The sequence below is a fragment of the Gossypium arboreum genome, chromosome 1 (genome assembly GCF_025698485.1).
Source record: "Gossypium arboreum isolate Shixiya-1 chromosome 1, ASM2569848v2, whole genome shotgun sequence".
Taxonomy (NCBI): domain Eukaryota; kingdom Viridiplantae; phylum Streptophyta; class Magnoliopsida; order Malvales; family Malvaceae; genus Gossypium; species Gossypium arboreum.
This window is the reverse complement of record NC_069070.1, coordinates 121,533,797-121,556,320: the sequence shown is the minus strand read 5'-3', so window position 1 is coordinate 121,556,320 and position 22,524 is coordinate 121,533,797. Positions and strand designations below refer to the sequence as shown.

The window sequence follows — 22,524 nt, the reverse complement described above, 5'->3', positions numbered from 1 at the left end:
ATGTTATTTTCAAACACACATTCGTATTTAAATTTTTATTTTTACCCACATAAGCGTGTGATAGGATTTTAATAAATATTTAAATTTGTTTTTTCAAATTTTATTTTATATATTACCACTTAACGTTGAAATGTTTTCTTCTTTCAACCCAATTCGAAAATTTACAAAAATATTTTTATATTATATTAATTTTATAAAATTAAAATATATTTATAAAATTAAGATAGATATTATTAATTAAAGTTAATAAATTCTAATTTAAAATATAAGAAAACATAAAATTAAAATAGAAATTTTAATAAATATATCAAAATATCGTACGGTAGATTTTATCTAAACTCAACCACCTTGAAAATTTGAATGAAAATATTGACCCATCTCGTCCCAAAATATGATTTTTTTAGGGAGAAGTTATCCATGAAATGAGTAGGATTTATTTTTGCTAATTTGTTGTATATATATCGTTTATTTTTATTAATTTTTACATATAAATTATCAAATTACTAATTTCCAAGTTAGCATTTTAAAACAAAAATTAATAACAAATTAACTATTTAATATTCATAAATTTCAATGATTAAATTCAGACAAATTAAAATTGAAATTTTGGATGAATAGATTAATAATTAAACCACTAATCCATCTGTTATAATTTATTTATTCTTATTTTATATCGGTGAGAAAATAGGATTTATTATAAATTCGTGTATTGTCCTAATGGTCGAATGTTAATTGCTCGATGTGATTTGAGTTTGAATATTGTTGTTAAATTTTACCTCCTTTTATATTTTTACTTGATTATTATATTTTTTATTTATTAACGAAATTTTAACAAACCCAGTTCGATACCCTTCATAAAATGTATTTTTATTTAATTATCATGATTTGATAATTATAAAATGTGTTTCGTTTTTTAGTAAGAGTCTCTTTGAATGGGAGTTTACTTTTAGTGTGGTGCGTTTAGCTTTCTTTTTGTCTTACATTACAATATCGTTATAATATTTAATCTCACTGTCACCGCTATTTTTACACTAATTGCAAGTAAATACACAATAAAGAGACAGTAAATAAATTCAAATTTAATAATTTTTAATTAATAAAAATTATAAAATCGAATAAAAAGCCCAATTATCTCTGTCTAATTAAATAAATAAAACACCATATGAATGCACAATATAATCTAATCATTTGGTGCTGCACCACTACTTAAAAGTGTATTAAAACCGAGATTTATTTTAAATTTGTTTATATAATATATTTTTATATTGTATTATATGGACCATATGTCAATGGGTTGGGATATAATTTATTATTTGGTTAAAATCTTTGTAAAAATTAGAGATTTAGTCTCTGTACTTAAAAAAAAAAAGTGAGCCCTTTTTTATTTAAAAATTTCAATTCAGTCATTAAAATCATATGTATTTTCCATCAATGTTTGTCAACCGTACTGTCACTGGGTTGGGATATAGTTTATTATTTGGTTAAATTGTTAATTCCTTGTACTTTGATAAAATTAGAGATTTAATCCTTGTACTTAAAAAACAATAAATTAAGTCCTACTTTTTAGTTAAAAATTCCAATCCAATTATTGAAATTGTATGTATTTTTTGTCAAAGTTGTCAACTTGAAATTTTAATTAAATTGCCATCATATGATATGTCATATATATGACAGAAAATAAATATATTAGATTGACAAAAACCACCAATGACGATAATAATTGGACTAAGATTTATAAATTGAGAAAAATAAGATGATTGAATTTTTAAATTTTAAAGTATAAGGACCAAAACTCAAATTCTATACAAGTACGGGAACTAACAACACATTTTAACCTTATTATTTTTGGGGGATAAAGCAACATGTAGTCCCTGAACTTGACAACTTTTTCAACTTTATCCCTAAGATTTTCCTTTGATCCTCATTAGTCTTTGAATTTAGCAAGTTTTCTAATGTTGATCCATGTAAAAACATGACACTTTGAGATTATGCCACATCATCACTTAAATATTTTATATATAAACAATCTTGTCGTATATTTGAAATATTATTTTTTACAACTAAATTGAATTAAATCAAATTGTAAATAAAATTGAGCTCATCAGATTATTTTTTTCCATAATTCTTGTTTGAGTTAAATAACTTTTTGGAACTCGAACTTGTCAATTATTTCTACATTCAGGTCTGAATTTTTTTTCAAGTTAGGCCCTAAACTTCGTAATTGTTCTTACATTGAGGCTTAAACTTTTTTTTGTCAAAATTAATCCTTAATACTTTATTGAAAACCTTAAAATTTAGGCCCAATGTGGAAACAATTACCAAGTTCAAGAACTAATTTGAACAAAAAAGTTTAAGCTTCAACATGAGAACAATTGCCTAGTTTAGGCCCTATGCGAGAATAATTACAAAGTTCAAACCCCAATATAAAAATAATTGCTAAATTTAAGTCCCAAACAATGATTTACCCTTTTCATCTTGACAACTCTAATATTTTAATGAGAAAGTATCCAGGTCTTACTTGTTCTAACTAATTACAGGTAAGTAAGCACCACTAAGTACCCAATTGAATGGTCTAATTCTAATTCTAGTCTCTTTACTATATTAAAATTAAGATTTGATCCTTCTACTTCAATTTAATCTCTCTATTTTATAACATTAGTTGTACTGAGTAGGTTTAAATTCACAAAAGAATTACTTGTTCTTATTAACGTGATTTTTATTTATTATAAGAATAACTTTTAAACATTTTATTAGCATATAAAATTATTATTTGATTCAACATAGTTAATTTAATTTTCATGAGATTTAATAATATGGTCAAATAAAATTTAAAAATTATACATCATTATTTAAATAATAGAAATTAATATTGTTATCAATTCAAATATGCTAATAAGTTGTGAAAAATTAAATTATGTCAAAATAAAAAATATATATAATTTTAAAATTTATCACAATGAAACATATCCATTGATGGCATCAGAGCATGACAATTTTTTTGCTCACCTTACTTCTGATCTAATATTTCCTAATAAACTAAACCTTGACCTAACTGATTAAAAATTTAGATTTGAAATCCAATTTAAAAATGTGACCCTATCAGAATCAATTAGATTAAAATCAATCGGATCCAAATTTTCTACCATCCATAAGCATAGTTATCAAAATTAGATTATACCAACCAATTGAATAGATTAGATCAGGAGTTAGTGGTTCAATTAGCACCACAAACCCCCCAAAAAAAAGGGTTGAACCAATATAAAATGATCGTATTGAGTAAAAGATTAGTTAAAAATCAATTGAACCAAATTTGAACTAGTTTAAATATTTAATTTCATTACTATGATTTATAAAATGAATATTTATACTCATATTATTTATTTGTATTTTTTATTGTGAATTTTAAAATTTTAAGAAAGTTTTATTTGTAATGATTAAATTGATTATCAATGTTGTTGGAACTAAATTAAACCAGTTGGATTGAGAATCGATTAATAAATACGTCCAGAAAAAGAGATTAAACTAAACTCTAAGCGAACAACTTAAAATTGATAAAAATAAAAAATCGACAATTTAACTGATTTTATAATTTTAAATATCTAAAATTTTAATTAACTAATTAATTAATTATTAAACGGTAATCAAATAAAAATCAATAATTTGAACCATTTCACCGTCGATTTAAAATTTAAAACATTAGTATGATTCAATTGATGGTTTACTTGCACACCACAATAATTGAAAATAAATTTTTATTTATTTACATTTAATATTTTGCTCTGTTTTTATATATTATGATTTTTTAAATATTTTTAATATTTTATCTACTAGGATTGAACCAGTAATTAGTGTAGCTTGAATCGAACTTGGTTAGTTAAATTGAGAATTAGTTGATATATTAGTCCAAACTCTGAATGAATGACTTGAAACCGATAAAAAATCGATAATTGAATCAATTTATAATTTATAATTTTTTTATTAAATCGACAATTAAACTGAGAATTATTGGTCTGACTAGTTTGACCACCGGTTCAGTTTTTAAACCAAACCTAATGATTCAATAGGTTGTCTCTTGTCTGACCAGTTCTTACAACATTAAGATAGAGGGATTAAAAGTATAATTAAACCCAAGCTCAATTAATTTAACACGTTAGCTCTATGACCTGTGAGATGGCCGCCTTATGATTTTCCCGCGTTAAATAAATAAAATTCCTTTCCTTTCCTCCAACTCCACCTTCTTCTCCTTCTTACCCACTCTGACTCTTTCCCTCCTATTCCTTCCTTCTTTCCTTCACTCTCCTGTCATTTCCTTCCATTTCCTCTTATTTCCACCATGCCCTTTCCTTTCCTCCTCTTCTTTTCCTCCATTTTCCTCTCCTTTCCTTCCCTTTCCTTCTCTCAACAAACCCCTCCCAAAGGTACACGCATGTATATAAAAACGGCCAACTCATTGTATTTTGTTGTTGAGGGGGTCGGCGCTATTTGGCTAATCTCGGATCTTTAACAGAGGTATTGTTCTTAAGGTGTTTATGTTCGATTTTAGCCCTGAATTTTTGTTTTCCGTCTTCAACGAGAACCCAAAGGAATTCAGAGAATTTGGCGGAAAGGGTCTTAGTGGGTTTTAGCTTTGGCAAGGTTCGTTGTTCTTACCTACTAATATCCTTTCTGCAAAAATTCATGAATCTCTCTTTGGACCTTCTCGGAGTTGAGAGATAAAAACTCGGGACTAACATCGAGCATAGGTTGAAGGTCCGAGACTGGTTGAGAAAGCCGACGCCTCGATACATTTTTATCCTTCTGTAGTGATTTAATTCTTTTTGAATTTTGTAGGATATTTAATTAACTGCGGCGCAACCAGGAGATCGGTGATCCACGGCCGAGTATGGTTACCCGACGGTAACTTCATATCCGCCGGAACATCCAAAAACCTAACTGTCCCCGGCTTAGTCCCCACGCTCTCCACCGTCCGGTCGTTTCCTCTCGAGAACAAGAACCTCCGGCGTAAGTTCTGTTACGTGGTGCGTGTATACCGTGGTGCGAGGTACTTGATTAGGACGACTTACTATTACGGTGGAGTCAACGGTTTGGATTTTGATTCGCCGCCAGTCTTTGATCAGATTGTTGATGGTACGTTTTGGAGCGTGGTGAATACGACGGAGGATTATGGGAAAGGATTGTCGTCGTATTATGAAGGTGTATTTGAAGCTAAAGGGAATACGATGAGTGTTTGTGTGGCTTCGAATACTTATACAGTGTCTGATCCGTTTATTTCGAGTTTGGAGATGTTGATTTTGGGGGATTCGATTTATAATACTACGAAATTTGATTCTCATGCTTTACATTTGGTTGCTAGGCACAGTTTTGGGCATAATGGATCCATTATTATGTGAGTTGAAGTTTTATGGAGCTGGTGTTTAACTCTCTTTTTTATTATCTTTTTTGTTATTTGTTGGCTAATATGTTTTTACTATGCTTGTTATAGTTTTAGCATTTTATATAAAGCAAAAGCATATAGTATAAGAAATAAAGTCAAAATTGAATGTAATATCAATTTGTTGATGTTGTAAGGATGTGTTTTGTCGCCGATTGAGCTTTAGCTGAGTTAGCACTGTGAGGTGGTTTCGATTTGGTTGTGCTTAAGTGCGTATCATTCTCCTATTTAAGAGTCATGGTGGTAGAATTTGTATAAAAAAGTATGGGTTTTGTATCATTCTCCTGTTTAAGAGTTTGGGGTATGAATAGTAGTAGAAATTGTATAAAAAAGTATGTGTTTTGTCATCCGACTCTGACACGAAGAAGTTTGTGAAGTGTACTCAGTGCTTAAACAGGCTAAAGGGTGCGAGCATCTCACTCATCATGAAAACTGAAGAATTTGTTGATCATGAGATTTGAAACCATGATCTATAGCATATAGGTTTGTTCAGGCGCAGATGAAATTTTGCAGACTTTTTTGTCTCAGAGCAGGGAGACAAAACCCCTAAAGACAATACCAGATGTGTGTGATGCTTTGCACATCAACATAGTTCTTATATAGTTGTTATGCATATAATTAAACCATTCGTTTCATTATTAGAAATAATTCTATTTTGTTTTGGAATAAAAGCAATTCACTGTGTTAGAAACACAAATGTTACATATTGAGTGGATTTTGACCTTTTGGGGCCATTAGACCCTCTCATATTGTCCCCAAGTCGAGCATGAGTTTTGTCTTTGGACACTGTGAAGAGTCTGAGCAAGCAAAATCAAGTGGTACCATCCCTCCCCCACAATGACCTGCATGCTATAGGTTGGGGTTTAAACCCTACAATGGCAAATGGCCACCATTTCTTTGGTAGCGCACGGTCCATTTCGACGAAGTGCTCTTACTCTATGAACCCACTGCCTCTCAAGGCACTTGATCTCTTTGCAGAGTCAGGAGGCAAAACCCTGGCTTGACCCGGGAAAAATACTGACCTATTAGGCCAAAATCCCCTCAACATTACATTTTGATATTTAATTAATTTGGTTGTAATTTGAAGTTGGAGTTGTTTATTTTAGACGCTTTCTCTGATTTTGCTGAATGTGATTCTTTTTTGTTACAACCAGGTATCCGGATGATCAATTTGATCGATATTGGCAGCCATATGAAGAAAATGTATCTGTTACAGCAAGCAAGAAGATCCCAGCTGTTTCTGGGTTCTGGAACATCCCCCCTTCAAAAGTCTTTGAAACTGCACTTTCAACAGCTCAATTGGAATCCATGGAGTTGAGATGGCCCCCTTTCTCACTCCCCAACTCAACTTATTACATTGCTCTGTATTTTGCTGATAATAGCGATTCAATGTCATCAAACTCCAGGGTGATTGACATGCACATAAATGATGTAAGGTATTATAGCAATCTGGTTTTGTCTTCAGAAGGAGCCGCGGTTTTCGCAACTAGATGGCCTCTTGGTGGTCTTACAAAGATAACTTTAAGTCCTGCTGCTAATTCAAATGGTAGTCCTTTGATCAATGCTGGAGAGATTTTTGATGTTCTTCGCCTTGGAGGAAGAACTCATACAAGAGATGGTATGCTTGCTAATTTTTTCTACTTGCTGTTGTGGTAAACTAAATCGAATTTGTTTCCATGCAAACCATGAACTGGTTTTCCGTCTCTTATTTTTTTATACAATGCCTAGAACTATCTATATCCCCTACCCAACCCTTAAAATAGGAGTATAAAACGTGCTTGAACCCACATCCTTTTACACTGGCAGCAATGATGATGCTGATTGAGTAAAGACTCAATCTGCAACTGATTTGACTTACCGGGGTGCTTTGCCCTTTACTATTGAGAATGAACATTTAGGTTAAAAGGGTGTTAGATACTTGCATTATTATTATCTTATGCACCTTCCCGTGTGTGTTGCAGTGATAGCTTTAGAAGAGCTAAAGAACAGTTTGCGGAACCCTCCATTAGATTGGAATGGTGATCCTTGTCTGCCACGTGATTACACATGGACTGGAGTTAAATGCTCTGAGGGCGAACGAACTCGTGTGATTTCTTTGTAAGTTAGTCAAGTATGTTTGTAGTATGTTTTCTGTATGCATTTCTCTTACTGTTGCTCAAAATGGTTTGTTTTATTTTTCCAGGAACCTGACTGGTATGGGTCTTTTGGGATCACTGTCACCAAGCATTGCCAATTTAACTGCACTCAATGGCATGTAAGATATTAAAATAACTTTCACGCAACGAAATTTGATGATGATAAATGTTCTGATCGAATTTGTCTTTCCTTCGACAGTTGGCTCGGTAACAACAGTTTATCAGGAGTAATACCTGATCTCAGTTCATTAAAGCTACTTGAAATATTGTAAGTTTATTATTCCATTGTGTTTTTCTCTCTTTGATTCGTTTAGGGTAAAAGGATCATGGAGACTCCAATATTAAAAGTTGATTGTATTTTGTTTCCTCTGCTAAAAAAATGGGTAAATTAATTCCTATACATTAGATTAAAAAGCAAATTGGTTAAAATTTCATCCATTTATACGGTTTAAAACTGGCACTGTTGACAGAATAACTAAATAGTGACATGTGACATATCACGTGCGCCTTATGCTGACGTACAAAGACAAATTTTTAACAGCATAAATGGGTAAAATTTTTAAGAAAAAGTCTAGCTTGCCTTTTGATTTAATGTATAGGGATTAATTTGACCATTTTTTGAGTAGAGGGGCTAAAATGCAATTTGACTCTTGATGTGGGAGCCTCCATGATGCTTTAATCTATCATAGCTTTTTATGAAACCTATATTTAACATCCTTCACTTTCTGTAAAAGGCATTTGCAAGACAATCAACTCACTGGAGAAATTCCATCATCACTTGGAGAGATGAAAAGTTTGCGCGAACTGTAAGTCATTCTATCAATATCAAGCACTCTCATCCTCTTTAATTTCTATAGCCTGTGAGTTCATATGTTACTCGGACTTGGGTGTGAGTGTTGGATATGGCATGGTTAGATTTTTCTAAGTTTTCATATATTTAGAGGTTATGTCCATATGTTGGACATCAGTGCTGGCCATGGATACTTTAAGAAAAAATTAAGAGTTGGAGCATAGGTCGTTTCCATGTCTATCTCTACATTTCTTGGCACTTGTTATTAAGTTGCGGTCAGTATACCAACTGTACCAGTTTAAAATTTTATTATTGATGATTCATATCTATACAATAATTTTCTTAATGACTTTGTTTTGGTCAAGTTTAATTAATTGAAAATTGAAACCACTTGTCCACTTCAGTGTGACTAATGCATTGATAATTATCTGTAACTAGGTAAGATGTAAAATATTTCAGTCTATTTAATTTTATATTTTTATTTAAAATTTTGATACTATAATATGTAGTTTTATGAAGCCATAAAAGTACAGTGCTAAACCTGCAACTTGTTGTAAAGCATCCGTGTTACTACTCACTCCGAGTTTGGATAACATTGATAGCAGATGTGTATACTACTTTTACGCTTGCTCCATCCTATACTGTTATCACTGGTTAGTCCATGTGAACTTGTTTTGATTCTCCATACCTGACCCAGTTCTTCGCGTCTTCTAGGTTCTTGCAAAACAACAGTCTGACCGGCCGCTTACCTGATAGTCTTATTGGAAGACCGGGGCTGGAAGTTCGGTAAGTATAAATTCACGAAAATCATATAAACTTCCAACTTTAAACCTAACTGCTAACCGAAGCTAAACTTTCTAACTTGTTTCAGGACTTCCGGAAATCAGTTTTTGTCTCCACCACCTTCTTAAGTTTATATCATCCGAACTCGAATTGTAAAAATAGTCGATTTTCGGCCGACTTTAGAATTTTGCCGGCAGTCTCACTATTATCTTCTCTCTGGCCTTTCTCTAAATGCAATATACCAGAAATATTTGTGGATTGATTCTTTGTTTTGCTTGAATTCTAGGTCATTGTTCATCATACCTTACTAACTGTTTATTGCATTGTAATTTTATGAGTCTTCGTATTGGCTGATGTATTTATTTACCATGAATATACATAACAGTTATATGAACACTTTTGTAAACATCATATTTTATGTACATGATGTCTTTTATTTATTGTTAAGAAATTTTATTATTGACAAATTTTTATTGATTTATAAAATATAAAAATAAAATACACTGAATAATCTTCATAAATAAAATAATTTTTGGTACTAACTCTCTAATTAAGTTGAGATTTGATTAATTGGTAATACTAATTCAGTAAAAGATTTTATAAATATAGATAAATTTTATCTTAAAGAGTAATTAATATTATTATAATAATATTTTGTTTTTTTCATATTTTTATACAAAGGTAAAATGACACTTTCATAATTCTACAAACAAGAGTTACAAATTTGCTAGGCGTACTATTATATATGTATGTTTTTAAATTTTTTTATATTTTATACATATTTGTCATCACTTAATTTTATTTGTGGAATTTTAAAATTTCATTAGTAGTATATTAAATATTTTTTATATAATTTTAAATAAAACAATTAAAAACACTAGAAATCTTATCACACGTTTATGTGTGTAAGAATTACAAATTTAAAATATAGATGTGTGTTTAAAAATAATATATAATAAATAATTAAATGCATGAGTTAAAACTAATAATAATGTAAGTTTTATTAAATAAAAAGACGAAATATGTATGATTTTAAAACGAAAAAAATTAGCTTGTTTATCATTGTATTATATTAATCTTGAGTCAATGTTTAATTAACTCTATTAAATACATTATTATATATATATATATATATATATATATATATATATATATATATATATATATATATATATATGCACAATTGGTAGAAGTAATAAAGTATGCATAATAAAATTAAAATGTAAAAAATATTAAAATAAAATTTTAACCGGTGGCAAATTAAAAGTTTTACTAATATAGCACTTTATGCATATTTTTATTTGTTTCTTAAAGTAAAAAAATTTAAATACTCTTAAATAATATAACATATTTTAATGATAAATAGACATTTTTATCATTTCACGATTGAATTGACTTATAACATCTAATTGATTTATAGCATCAACTTAATTAGAAATTTAAATAATAGTACAAATTATATGAGAATCGAATACAATATCAACATATTCACATAAAAATACCTTACTATTTCATCAATAATAATTTGTTGAAACAAATTTATAAGTAAATTTTTTAATATAAAATATTTTGATAAAATTTAATTTAAATAATTATTGTTATCTGAATTTAGTTTTGTAAAATATATCTTATTTAATGTTTCACTTGTATAAATTTAATCAATTGTCAATGAATAAAACATGCCGCCTTTTTCATTCGCACAATTAAACAAATCAATTTGAAGGGTGGTGTTTTGACCACTTCTTGTTCCCTAATTTAAAAGAATGTAGTTGTCTCCGAACGGAATTTTATTCTTATTTAATTTCTAATTAATTTTATTTTTAGGATGTAAAATTATAAAATAATTTTAAAATATTATATACAATCATTTTTCAAAAAAGAAAAATTAAGAATTATTAATTATTTTTAGAGATATATATCAATTTTTTTGTCTAATGTGTAATTATAAATGTAAAACTTAATTGTAATTTATATGTATACATAAAACTTTAATTGTACACGTTTAAAGAAATAAGTGCATACATTTATGTTCATATTAGATTAATATAACTATTTATATCAACACAAAATAGTACTAACAATAATGTTGATAATGATTTTGAAAATTAAATCAAAGTTTATTAATAATTTTAATATTTATCTTTTATTTTTATGTAATTAAAAATAATTTTAAATTTTGTTAAATAATATTTAAAAACCATAAATTAAATAAAAAATAAAACCCCAAAAGATAAAATTAGTAGAAAAACTAAAAATTGAACTGAATAAAAATCCCAAATGATTCAAAAAATTCAATTAACCAAAGGGCAATTCGGAATAATTGCCTTCGGCTCATGGGGACCATAAGAGTCATTGTAGCGGACTTTGTGGGAATATCATTCATTCGGTATAAAGTAATGTGGCTAAAATGTGCAATGAGTGGGGGACCATTTAGAGCCATCATGGGCTGGGCTAAGCTGTGTCCCGAATCCAAAGAAATGTTGAAGTTTAAGTCCAAATCAATTTTTTGGTTAGTTCGGTTTGGCTCGATAATCGGTTTTACTGATTAAAATTAACAATATGTTACTAAAAATTATTGGATACAATGATAAAATATATTGTATTTCCATTGAGAAGCACAAGTTTAAGCATCGGAGACAATATTGTTGGAAGAGATAGTAAAAAACCTCGTACACAAATCAGACATCAATAATACAAAAAAAATTATAATATATATTTTTATTTTTATAATTAAATTTAAATTTAAATTATTTTTATTATTTAAATTGAATTTGAATTAGCTACTCGGCTTGTGGAGATGTCTATGGACTGGAACAACTTTTTTTTTTCTTTTTCTTTTTTCAATTCATGATTAGTCATAGTCTAAATATATTAAAATTTAATTATAATCGTTCATTACAGACACGAAATTAAATAATTAAATTGACTTAAACTATTTTTAAAAAATTCAACTTGAACTAAATCACTCATACATGTTTAACATAATGCGAGACTCGAACCTACACGTGTTCAACTTTACTGTTTGATATCTCGTACAATGTTGGTTAAATTACGAGTTTAGTCATTCTATTATATTCAAATTTCAAAATTATTAGGTTTTTTTGTAATATAATATAATTATTCTATATTTGTTAAAGATGAGCTAGAAAAATAAAAATAAAATAAACAACTATGATATTTGGACGGTTTTGAAATACAAATTAAAAACAAAGGTTATCGAAACTAAATTCTACTTTTATTTAATTTCCGATTAATTTTATGTTTGTTGTGATGTGAATAATGTGTTTTATATTTAAAATAGTTAAAATAATATAAATTAAAATAAATTTGAAATTGAGCTTAGTGGATCAAAATAAATTTATAACATATTTTGATAATATCTTAACGATTTAAAATTATGAATAATTAATAACATTTTAAATAATTATAAGTAATAAATATAATCCAATTCGACAATCTGGTGGTTCGACTTTTATTTTTTTAGTATGTTGTTAGTCTTTGTATTTTGATAAATTTTAAGATTTAGTTATTATATTTAAAAAGTTAAAAATTAAGTTCTCTTACTTGTTATGATCTGAAAATTTCAGTAATTAAAATTGTAAGTATTTTATGTTAAAAATGACTTAAAATTTTGATTAGACTATCATTATATGACGTGGCATATGTTTGATAGAAAATAAATACGTTAAATTATCAAATTTTGATAGAAATTACCAATGACGATAATGATTAGATTAGAATCTTTAAATTAAAATATAGAAAGACTGAGTTTTTAACTTTTAAAGTATAGGGACCAAATCTAAAATTATATACAAATATAGGGACTAGTAACATATTTTAACCTTAAAATTAATCCAGCAGGAATAAGTCGGCGTACTTTTACCCACCCTACCTAATTTTTTATTCAGTATTTATCTTCTTAGTTATTATATTCTTCTTGACTTTAATGGGAAAAAAACATTTTTGACATTTATTATCATTTTCCTAAAATATTTTTTTAATTTCAGAAGTTTACAAATTTTCACAATTAACCCCTCAATTTGGATTTAATTATGATATGACAATGTGGCATTTTGAATTTTTACAAAGCCATTACCTAAAAAAATATTTTTAATTATTTTTTAAACTAATTTTTTAGATTATATATATTATATTGATAATAGCATGAATAATCCGTGTCACGTTATCCACACCATAATAAAATTTAAAGTCAAAGGATGAAATTAAAAAGGTTAAAATATGCTATAGGTCATGTACTTTTCAGTAAATTTAAAAATAATTCCTATATTTTTATTTACAAAAATATATTTTTCTAAATTTCAAAATTCAGGTTTAATTATTAATAATGTACGTTTGTAATAAGGGCATAATTAAGGGGCTGACAGAGCCCAGTCCCCCTTAAAATAAAAAAAATTCATTTAGACCCTTTAGTGAAGTTAAATTTGTAATTTGATAATCCTAAAATAGATAAAAATTAATTTAATCATTTAAAAATTATAAATATATAGGCTATTAAAATGGTAAAATTATATTTTTATTATCGTAAAAATTAAAATTTAATTTTGGTCCCTAAAAATTTTTTGGTTTCACCTCCGGTTTATAATGAACCTGAATTAACAAAATAATTTATATCTGAATTTTGAAATCTAAAAAATAGAGAGACTAAACTTTTAAAATAAAAATTTAAGGACCAAATTCTGAATTTACAAAAATATAAGGATTTGTGTTATGATTTTAAATATAAAACCTAACTAAAACAATCTTCTTCTTCAGATAATTATATATAAAAGCTTCCATTAAAAAAAAGGAATAAAAAAATATTTGCTTTCATTGGACTTCTCTCTTTTTTGAATTTGACCCAACTTCTCCTTTCTTTTTCTCTCTCTCACCGTTTGCCCTTTCCCTATTTCTTCTACAAACCCTATCTCAATCTCATTCTCAATTTCGGATCTTATTCACGCCCTTTTTCTCCCTATCTCGCTTGATCTTTTTCATTTTATTCAGGTAATTATTATATTTTAATTTTATTTTAATCGAAAGATCATAAATCAGCTGTTTCTTTGGATTCGATGTGAAGAAGGTTGATTTTGTTTTGGTTTTGATTTGATTTTTTTGAACGATGATCTAATCTATATGTCAAGATGTTGCTTTTTTCCTTTTTTTTTTGTGTGTTTTGCATGTGTTTAATTCGTATTTTTATTTAATAATTTTGAATTGTTGGTTAACTTGGATCTATATTTATTCTTTTAATGGTTTCCTTATTTATATTTTTTTTGTAGTGTTAGGTATTGTTAGAGGCTTAGAGCTAATTAACTTGATAAATATCTATCATTAGAAGGGAAATCTAGAGATATCAAGCATCTGAGGAATAAATTAGCTTGGATAGGGCAAACTGATTGATAGAATTTTTAACCTGCCTTTTTTCTTTTCTAAATATTGTTTTGAGCCTAAAGATTCAAACTTTTATTTTCTGGCTTTAATTTTTTTTATGAAAAACAGGTAAATCAGAGCCATAATTTTTTTTTTTGTTCTTTTTATAGATTTTGTTGGAAGAGTGAGTTTCTCTTGTTTTGTATTTCAGGTTTCCTTTTAGAAAGAAATAAGGAATGTCTTTTACACGGAATTGTCGCATGCAAGGAAGCGTTTTTCAGGATGATTACTGGTACCCTTTCAATAGGAATAACTACAATAATTACAGTTCTGATAACTACAGGAGCGGCAACTGGAGTAGTGACCCTACCAGGATATTTAACCATGCTCAAGAATTCTTGGGGCAGTTTGGGGAGCATAATAGAGGTTATCATCATGCACAACCAACTTGTACTCCTTCTTTGAAAAGGAGAAAGTTCTCTGCTGCTACTTGGGCAGATAGTGGTAGAAACTATCAGCCATATAGCCTGCATTGCCCTACAGCTCCATTGGAACCCAGCAATTTCATTCCTCCTATGAGATCAACTGCTGAAGCCTCTACATCTGTCAGCAATAAACGTGATAGGTCACAATTGGAGGATGATGAATCTGTCTTTATGACAAGGGATGATATTGAGAGATATTCACCTTCAAGAAGAGATGGTATTGATGCACTTCGCGAGACACATTTGCGTTATTCTTATTGTGCCTTCATTCAGAACCTCGGGTTGCAGCTTGAGTTGTGAGCTATCAATCTTTGATGCTATTTCCTTTTCCTGGTTCTTATAATCATTTATGCATTTTTCTTATTTAATATTCTAAATCATCTTGTGTTTTGCAGGCCACAAACTACCATTGGCACTGCCATGGTACTGTGCCATCGGTTTTTTGTTCGAAGATCACATGCTTGCCATGATAGATTTGTGAGTTTCCAATACTTATGCTTAAGAAATTTATTGCTCACTTATTTATGGAAGTTATCCTTTACACCACTAGTGTAGTCTCCAAACGTCATAAGCAGCAGTGTTTAAAGGTTAACAATGTTCCAAATTATGGTGATAACTGTAAGAAGAAAGTTTTGTTGCTTTTGTAACTCAAGTTCTATTCAAATCTCTAGACACCTATTTTGTTCCTGAATTCTATTTTAAGGTTGATATTATCTTGCTTGCTTGACCATGTGTTATCTTTTCAATTTTTTCCTCGATTGGTGTCACTTATATATATTCTTAAATATTAATTTATGAAGCTATTGTGGTTTAGGTCAAGTTGAGTTTCATTAAGTTGTCTTCAACCGTTTTTATCACCTCAAGGAACTTTTTTTTTTATTATTGTATATGCTAGTTGATATACAATGAAAAGGTCTATGACCATAAGCAGGTTTTATGGTAGTTGACTAACAAATTGATTCTTTTTCAGTTGATTGCTACTGCTGCTCTTTTCCTTGCTGCAAAGTCGGAGGAGACGCCTCGCCCTTTGAACAATGTGTTGAGAACTTCTTGTGAAATATTCCATAAACAGGATATTACATTCTTATCCTACCTGCTCCCTGTTGTGAGTACCTTTTGATTTCTTCTGATTTTTCCTTGCTAAGAAATTTGAAAGGGATTAAGTTCTTTAGCAGGGTAGAAGTGGAAATAATGTTTTTAAGTATATTTAAGCTTTTTGAATACTATCATCCATGAAAAGCATTTTCCAACAATGATTAGGCTGCAGCTTAGTGGCAGTGACGCAAATTTGGACCAACTCCTGTGTAGCTGCTGAATGTTGATTAAAACTTGTCAGCTTCTTTCTTTCAAGCATTAAATTGTGCATTTGCAGTTCAAAACATTTTAGAGACAGCTATATTAATCCTGCATTAGCATGTTTCACAAATATAGAAAATGTTTTGGCTTTGCATAAAAACAGTTTACAGTTGCCACTTGCATTGACAAGGGAAAAGATTGCCATTTTAATTTTCATATGATGACATTAAATGAGTTGTTTGTTGGACAGGATTGGTTTGAGCAGTATCGTGAACGTGTGATTGAGGCAGAGCAAATGATCCTGACTACCTTAAATTTTGAACTTAATGTGCAACATCCATATGCTCCACTTACATCCATTCTAAACAAAATAGGCCTTTCACAAACAGCCTTGGTGAACCTGGCATTAAACTTGGTCAGTGAAGGGTAAGATTATCTTTAATGCTTCAATGTTACTGATTAGTTTTCAATTGAAGCTAATTTTACAGGTGCAATGCAATATGTTTGTAAGGATTAGTTCAGTTAGTTTTAGAAGTAAAACTGACTGCTGCATTTTGAACTTTACCTTGATGTGATTCACAATGGTCTTATTACATGTGCAATGATTATAATCCTTCTGCCTTTTCAGGTACCTATTTGGTTTAGTTATTTCGTTGTGATGTTTGAGTTATTCCAGAGTAGTCTAAGAATAATGCTCATTTATTGGGATTTGTTCTTGTGGCTATGATTGAGTAGCTGTTTTATGCACTGGGAGTAGTGGGTGTTTCAATTCCTTCAATCAGCAGATTTTATGGGTTTTGACTTTAAAGGGATTTTGGGTGGGGTGGGTGGCTGGGTGCAATGCAGTCCTATGAATTGGTTGAAAAAAGTTGAGTTGGGGTGTGAAGGGTATGCAGGTTATCTTCTTCCATATTGCCCAGAACTGGGTACTTCTGTCCATAATTTTCTTCTTTAGCACAACTACTCTACGAAGTTATTCTGGTCTGGCATATTGATTCTTTTGGCATGTCATATAATTGCAGGGTCATTTCAGGGTTAGCGTGCACGCTTGTATGATATTGTTAGCTGGCGGATTGATGTGCTGTTCATGGAAACTTTTGTTTTAACATCTGACGTTGAATTAACAATAATTATGGTTCTTTCCCATGATTTTACCCCATCAACTTGGTCATGGCTATTAAAGCCACATAACCTCAGAATATAGTCTTGTCATTTTTGAAACCACTCACCTGGCTGGCTGCCTCCCTGTGTCCCATCAGTATTTGGAGAAAAATTATTGACTTGGAAGAGTCAATAGTGGGTTCTTTCCTCGTTTTTTAAATGCTATCTGGTGATGATTTCCCTAGTTGTCAAGCAAGGGTTTGTTATTATTGTCCTGCATTTCTCCCATTCAAAATGGAGATTTTGGCATGGAATCAAAAACCGGACTGCTTTGGCAGGTACATTTGAAGCGTGTGAATGTTGACCAGTCAAAAACTGGATTGACCGGTATGAAAACGGATTGAACCAGTTAAAAACGGTTTTTTATTCAATCCGTTTTCTATGAACATACATATATTTTCAAAATCTTATTTGTAATTAATGGGCTTTGAACCTTTAATCTCGTAATTATTCTAAAAAAGAACAATACCTTTAAGCTGAATGTTATTCTAAAAAAGAAAACAATAATTATTAACCATGTTTAATATTTATTTTAGATTAGTTATTTGAACAGTAAAACACAAGAGGAGTAATCTTGCCTCCTAGTCCAACTGGTTGGACCGAAGACTGGAGATTTGATTGGTTTGACCTCCAGTTCTGTTTTTTAAAAATTGGTTTTTTGGTTTATCCAGAAATCTTACCCTGTTTTAACTATTTTGTTTAACACTTTAAGATAAGAGGCTTCCAATTTGAATTTGCCAATGGCAATGTCAATCTAATGAAAGTTTTACATTTTGATTTATAAGTACCAGCTGGACTGAGAATCCTGTTGTGTTTGAGTTTCATTCCTTTCAAACTTAAGAGTCTATGTGCACATGTTGGGGACTGAACTAACATGCATTATCAACCATTGGGGATGGGTTAGATGCAAAAAGCGAATTGTTCGTAGCCTGCTTCAGGTAGCATGGCATAAAGGAAACAAATTCCAAAAATACATTGAAAACACGTATCATCACCTTTTATTGTCTTTGTTGATAGAACAGTGATTCTTGTCTAGGGTTTTGCCTTTCCTTCTGATCTGGTTCTAAACCTTGAATTGAGTACAACGTTGTTGAATTCTTGGTGTTGCTAAGCATAGAGTTTGTTCGGCCTCTGGAAATAATCTTGTTTTTGCAGTACATAATCAGACTTCAACCCTCTTCTTTTTCTAATTTTAAAATATTTCAGTGTATTTTCTCCTCAAATATCTGTCTCTCAGCTGAAATGATTGTATTAGTTTTAGTTTAAAGATGGTTAATTGGTGCTTCTAACTGACTTTTGATGTTTCATTTAGGTTTTTTCATCCATCTTATGTGTATTTCATAATTATATAACTACTCTAATACACATGCATATATTTAAGTTTATATTATTTTTTAGATTGAGAAGAATACAAAGATGAAAGATGCCTCCTCCTTCAAGGAGGATTCCGCAAACTAAAAGGGAACTTCTCTAAATGTTGGTTTACATCTTAAATACCTTGGAGACAATTGTGTATGCTCAATAAATGTTAATGGCCTTATAGCTTAGAGTATTTTGGTTATGCTGTATGTATGGCAACTTTTAAACTAAAGCAATCGACATTGTAAAGCAGTCAGTTAGAATAATGATACACCCTGTACTAGACTGAACTAGAATAGGCTCAGCCGAAAACTCACTTCAGATTTTACAGTCAATTAGAGTAGAACTTATGAAGCCCGTGTCAATGGGCGTGCAGCACCAGGCAGTGTGAGTTCTTTAATATCTTCTGGGTCAGGCTTGTATTGGGAATATTGGTAGGGTGTGGTCCTTGTTGGGACTTGTTCTTGTGATTATTTAATGCACTCTGGTTTGTATGGCATGGTACTCTACTGCCTATTATTTTATGGAGGAATACTTTCCCCATAATCAAGCGGAGTGCTTTGGGTGTGCTGGAAAGTTTTTTATCATAGTCCCTAGTGGTTCTTCCACTTTGATGCCAAGATGGGGCGTTTTAAGGGGCTAAATTTGAAGAACAATAAAACTATGGAAGTTATATATATACATATATGATGTGTGTGTGTACAGAGTTTTGTATTTTTACCCAATCGTGTACTATTTATTACTATGTCTATAGATGGTGCCCCCACTCCCTATAGTTGTCCACATTTTTTGTTTTTGCAAAAAGTTCTTTCTTTTTAATCCATTTGTCATGGTCATCATTTTTTTTCTTTTTTTCTTTTTTTGGTTGATTAACAAGGGGCATCTGAATATACTATTTTATAGCCTACACTTATAGTGTCGTGTCTTGCCTTCGCCAGTTGTCATTCTGATATTTCTTCGAAATGTATTCCTTGTAGTTCGTTATCCTTCTCTTTTTCTCTATTTTTTCTTGAGTTATGGTTTACTAACGGACATATGTATATACTAATTTACAATGGTGCTTATAATAATACAGATATATTGTACCTTATGCTACATTTATTAGGTGGTAAAAATTGCTCATAACATCATCTCGTGCCTGCTTTAGTTCCTTGTAATTGGGGGGTAGCATGCATGCATGCTCCTTAACCATGAGCAGTCAATCATGCTTGTTGATGAGCCTGTTCGGATAATTGATTGGCTAAAGAGACTTGCTTTGATATCTACATTGCGCTCTATGTCTGTTCCGTGTTTGAATTGTGTAATACTACTGGAGTTAGAAGCACTGCGGATTGGACTGGAACTGATTTGTTCTGTAGATGGGTATAAACATATTTGCTATAGTTTTCATACTCTGTCAGCCATGGTGCAAGAGATTCTTGGAAAATATTCTACCTGGTGTTGATGCCATTAGTTGGTAAGGAAAAATTGACTTGTCTTTTTTCACTTCAAATCACTGTTATGATCATTTCTTGTTGTATTTGTTGTTGACGTGTGGTGGTTGTGGTGTTATGTGCTAAGTCGTTGAAGACATTGCCTGTTCGTTTCTTGCTTCTGTGGTTGGTTTGTAATTGCTTTATGTTAATCTTAGCATCTAATAAAACGGTGATCACTGTCTTGTTGTAACTCCCATCACTCATTTATTTTAATAATGTATGTGGATTCTCTTTTGTAGGCTTAGGAGCTCATTGTGGCTTCAATTTAAGCCCCACCATATTGCTGCCGGAGCTGCTTATCTCGCAGCCAAGTTTCTAAATTTCGATCTTGCTTCTTACCATGATATCTGGCTAGAATTTCAAACAACTCCAGCTATTCTCCAAGGTAACCCTTATATGAAAGGTTTGAAGTTATCTTTATTCTAGTGAACTGAGATAAACACATCTTTATACCATTAAGGTGGCAAAACAATTGTGAACCTGTAAACCAACTCCCCATTTCAGACATGAAATTGACCAAAAAAATTCAGACCCGAATCAGAGATGAGGCTAAGATAACTCATGGTTATAAAATGGTTTTGCAAAATTGCTTGAATCTAACCCGAACCTGCTTGATTGTCAACTCTTAATGGATTTTACCCTTGTCACCACCCTTTTAGGCTCAGTGAAAGGGGTGGGGGGTGGGGGTGGGGGTGGGTAAGCTTTATTCTATGATTGTATCTATTAAGTAAAACCTGAAATAATGTTGTTTTTTTAATCTCCCGAGTGGAGTTAAAAGACACTTTCGTGTCCTTTTTTTTATAGGGATAAAGAACTTGGTAACTCTTCCCAACTTAGTCCTTGAACTTGGCAATTTTTCATATCTTTAACTTTTCGTTTTTTTCTACTCTGCTTGTAAAGTTTAAAAACTCTAGTGACAGTTCACCAAATATTTTTCCACGTAATAACTCACGGTTTGATGCATGCAGATGTTTCACAGCAGTTGATGGAGCTGTTCTAAAAGGATAACGAGGGTAGATCTACGATTCAGATCAGATTCATCGTTGGCTTAGGGTTCTTAGTTATATATATGAATGAAAGATTGGTTGTTTAATGATGGTGAAGGTGGTATGTGCAGAGGCTGAAGAAAATTGTTATATTAGGATGGGCGGAGAATCAAGAGCGCTAATATACTACTAGTATGAGAAGTAAGTGATTAAATGGGATTTTATAGGTTTATAAATTCATGGCCTCTTGACTCTAGCTGTATCTATGTGAATGTCATGATCCATCCCAACTACTTTTTATGCAATGGAATATCATTATTTACTTGAAATTCCTCTATTTTTCTTTTATTATGAGGTAGAATGGAAATTTTTTTTGAAAGATTAAAAAAAAATTGATGTGTTTGGTAAGAATGGTGGGAAAGATAGAAGGAGACTATAGTCTTAATTTGACGTGGACTAAAGTGTTGGGAAGAGATTATGGGTTTTATTATAGAGTTAGAAAAAGCTGTCTGGATTTATTTGTTAAATATAATAGACATTTTCTTTATTTTAATAATTAAATGGTTAATAATATTATTTTGGAAAAAGAATGTGTTAAAGAGACGTTTAGGAACATTTTCTATTTATTTTTTTCTTTCAATGAATTATTATTTTTCGGATATGAAAATCAATATATCCTTTTTTTTGTCTTTTCGATGCTTCAAAATTAATAAATAAATTAATTCTTCTTTTCTTACCGCCAAATATTGAAAATTTTTCTTGAAAACAAAACTTTACTCTCATTTAAAAGTTTTAAGTACATTGAATTAAAATGTGAATAAATTTAATATAAATTATCTGAATGAGAAATCTAATAAAGTATTTAAAATTATCTGTTAACTTTTATACATAATTTATCTAAAGTGATATAAAATATTATCTCAGTACAATTAAAGTTTAAAATAAATCTTTTATTAAATACGAGATTTATAATTAACAAATAAAATAATTATATACGGAGCATTGACTAAATTTCTTGTTGGCATTTCAATGATTTCAAATCTTGGTGTTGTTATTCCTCTCTCTCGATTTAATTTTTATGTTAAAAATATAATTATATTTAATATTTATTTTCAATAATTTAGTAATATTTTTACAATATAAGTTGAGTGCTAAGAAATGAATACTTTAACATTTTAATTTATTCGTTTAGAAAACATTTTAATTTATTAATAAAAATAACTCCACTTCTCTTTGAGAACAAATATCTTAAG

The 22,524-nt window shown here is 30.1% G+C and overlaps 2 protein-coding genes across 6 annotated transcripts; both read left to right on the top strand.

Moving 5' to 3' along the window:
- The first annotated feature begins 4,178 nt into the window (after positions 1-4,178).
- Positions 4,179-9,579, top strand: LOC108480816 (leucine-rich repeat receptor-like serine/threonine-protein kinase At2g14510). The gene is made up of 9 exons (XM_017783926.2): positions 4,179-4,418; positions 4,831-5,386; positions 6,586-7,049; positions 7,393-7,528; positions 7,614-7,685; positions 7,766-7,834; positions 8,301-8,372; positions 9,071-9,142; positions 9,228-9,579. The coding sequence occupies exons 1-9, from the start codon at positions 4,334-4,336 to the stop codon at positions 9,265-9,267; spliced, it is 1,566 nt and encodes a 521-aa protein (XP_017639415.1). The 5' UTR covers positions 4,179-4,333; the 3' UTR covers positions 9,268-9,579.
- A 4,336-nt stretch (positions 9,580-13,915) lies between these two features.
- On the top strand, positions 13,916-21,600 carry LOC108483062 (cyclin-T1-4). 5 transcript variants are annotated; one of them, XR_001871005.2, is made up of 7 exons: positions 13,916-14,143; positions 14,721-15,290; positions 15,390-15,471; positions 15,965-16,099; positions 16,541-16,716; positions 16,919-17,178; positions 17,313-18,860. XR_001871005.2 is itself a non-coding variant. In XM_017786249.2 (7 exons), the coding sequence occupies exons 2-7, from the start codon at positions 14,746-14,748 to the stop codon at positions 21,283-21,285; spliced, it is 1,116 nt and encodes a 371-aa protein (XP_017641738.1). In that variant the 5' UTR covers positions 13,918-14,143; positions 14,721-14,745; the 3' UTR covers positions 21,286-21,600. The 5 variants fall into 5 exon arrangements, 2 of the variants coding, with proteins under 2 accessions (XP_052887573.1, XP_017641738.1); XR_008287015.1 differs by having other exon boundaries at positions 16,919-17,186; XR_008287016.1 differs by having other exon boundaries at positions 16,919-17,216.
- Positions 21,601-22,524: the final 924 nt, after the last annotated feature.

Excerpts from the sequence above, each read along its gene's own strand:
- LOC108483062 (XM_017786249.2), top strand. The coding sequence starts at position 14,746 with ATGTCTTTTACACGGAATTGTCGCATGCAAGGAAGCGTTTTTCAGGAT. Across the intron at positions 15,291-15,389 it reads CTCGGGTTGCAGCTTGAGTT|GCCACAAACTACCATTGGCA; the intron begins GTGAGCTATCAA and ends TGTGTTTTGCAG. Across the intron at positions 20,671-21,253 it reads AACTCCAGCTATTCTCCAAG|ATGTTTCACAGCAGTTGATG; the intron begins GTAACCCTTATA and ends TGATGCATGCAG.
- LOC108480816 (XM_017783926.2), top strand. The coding sequence starts at position 4,334 with ATGCCCTTTCCTTTCCTCCTCTTCTTTTCCTCCATTTTCCTCTCCTTT. Across the intron at positions 5,387-6,585 it reads CATAATGGATCCATTATTAT|GTATCCGGATGATCAATTTG; the intron begins GTGAGTTGAAGT and ends TGTTACAACCAG. Across the intron at positions 9,143-9,227 it reads AGACCGGGGCTGGAAGTTCG|GACTTCCGGAAATCAGTTTT; the intron begins GTAAGTATAAAT and ends AACTTGTTTCAG.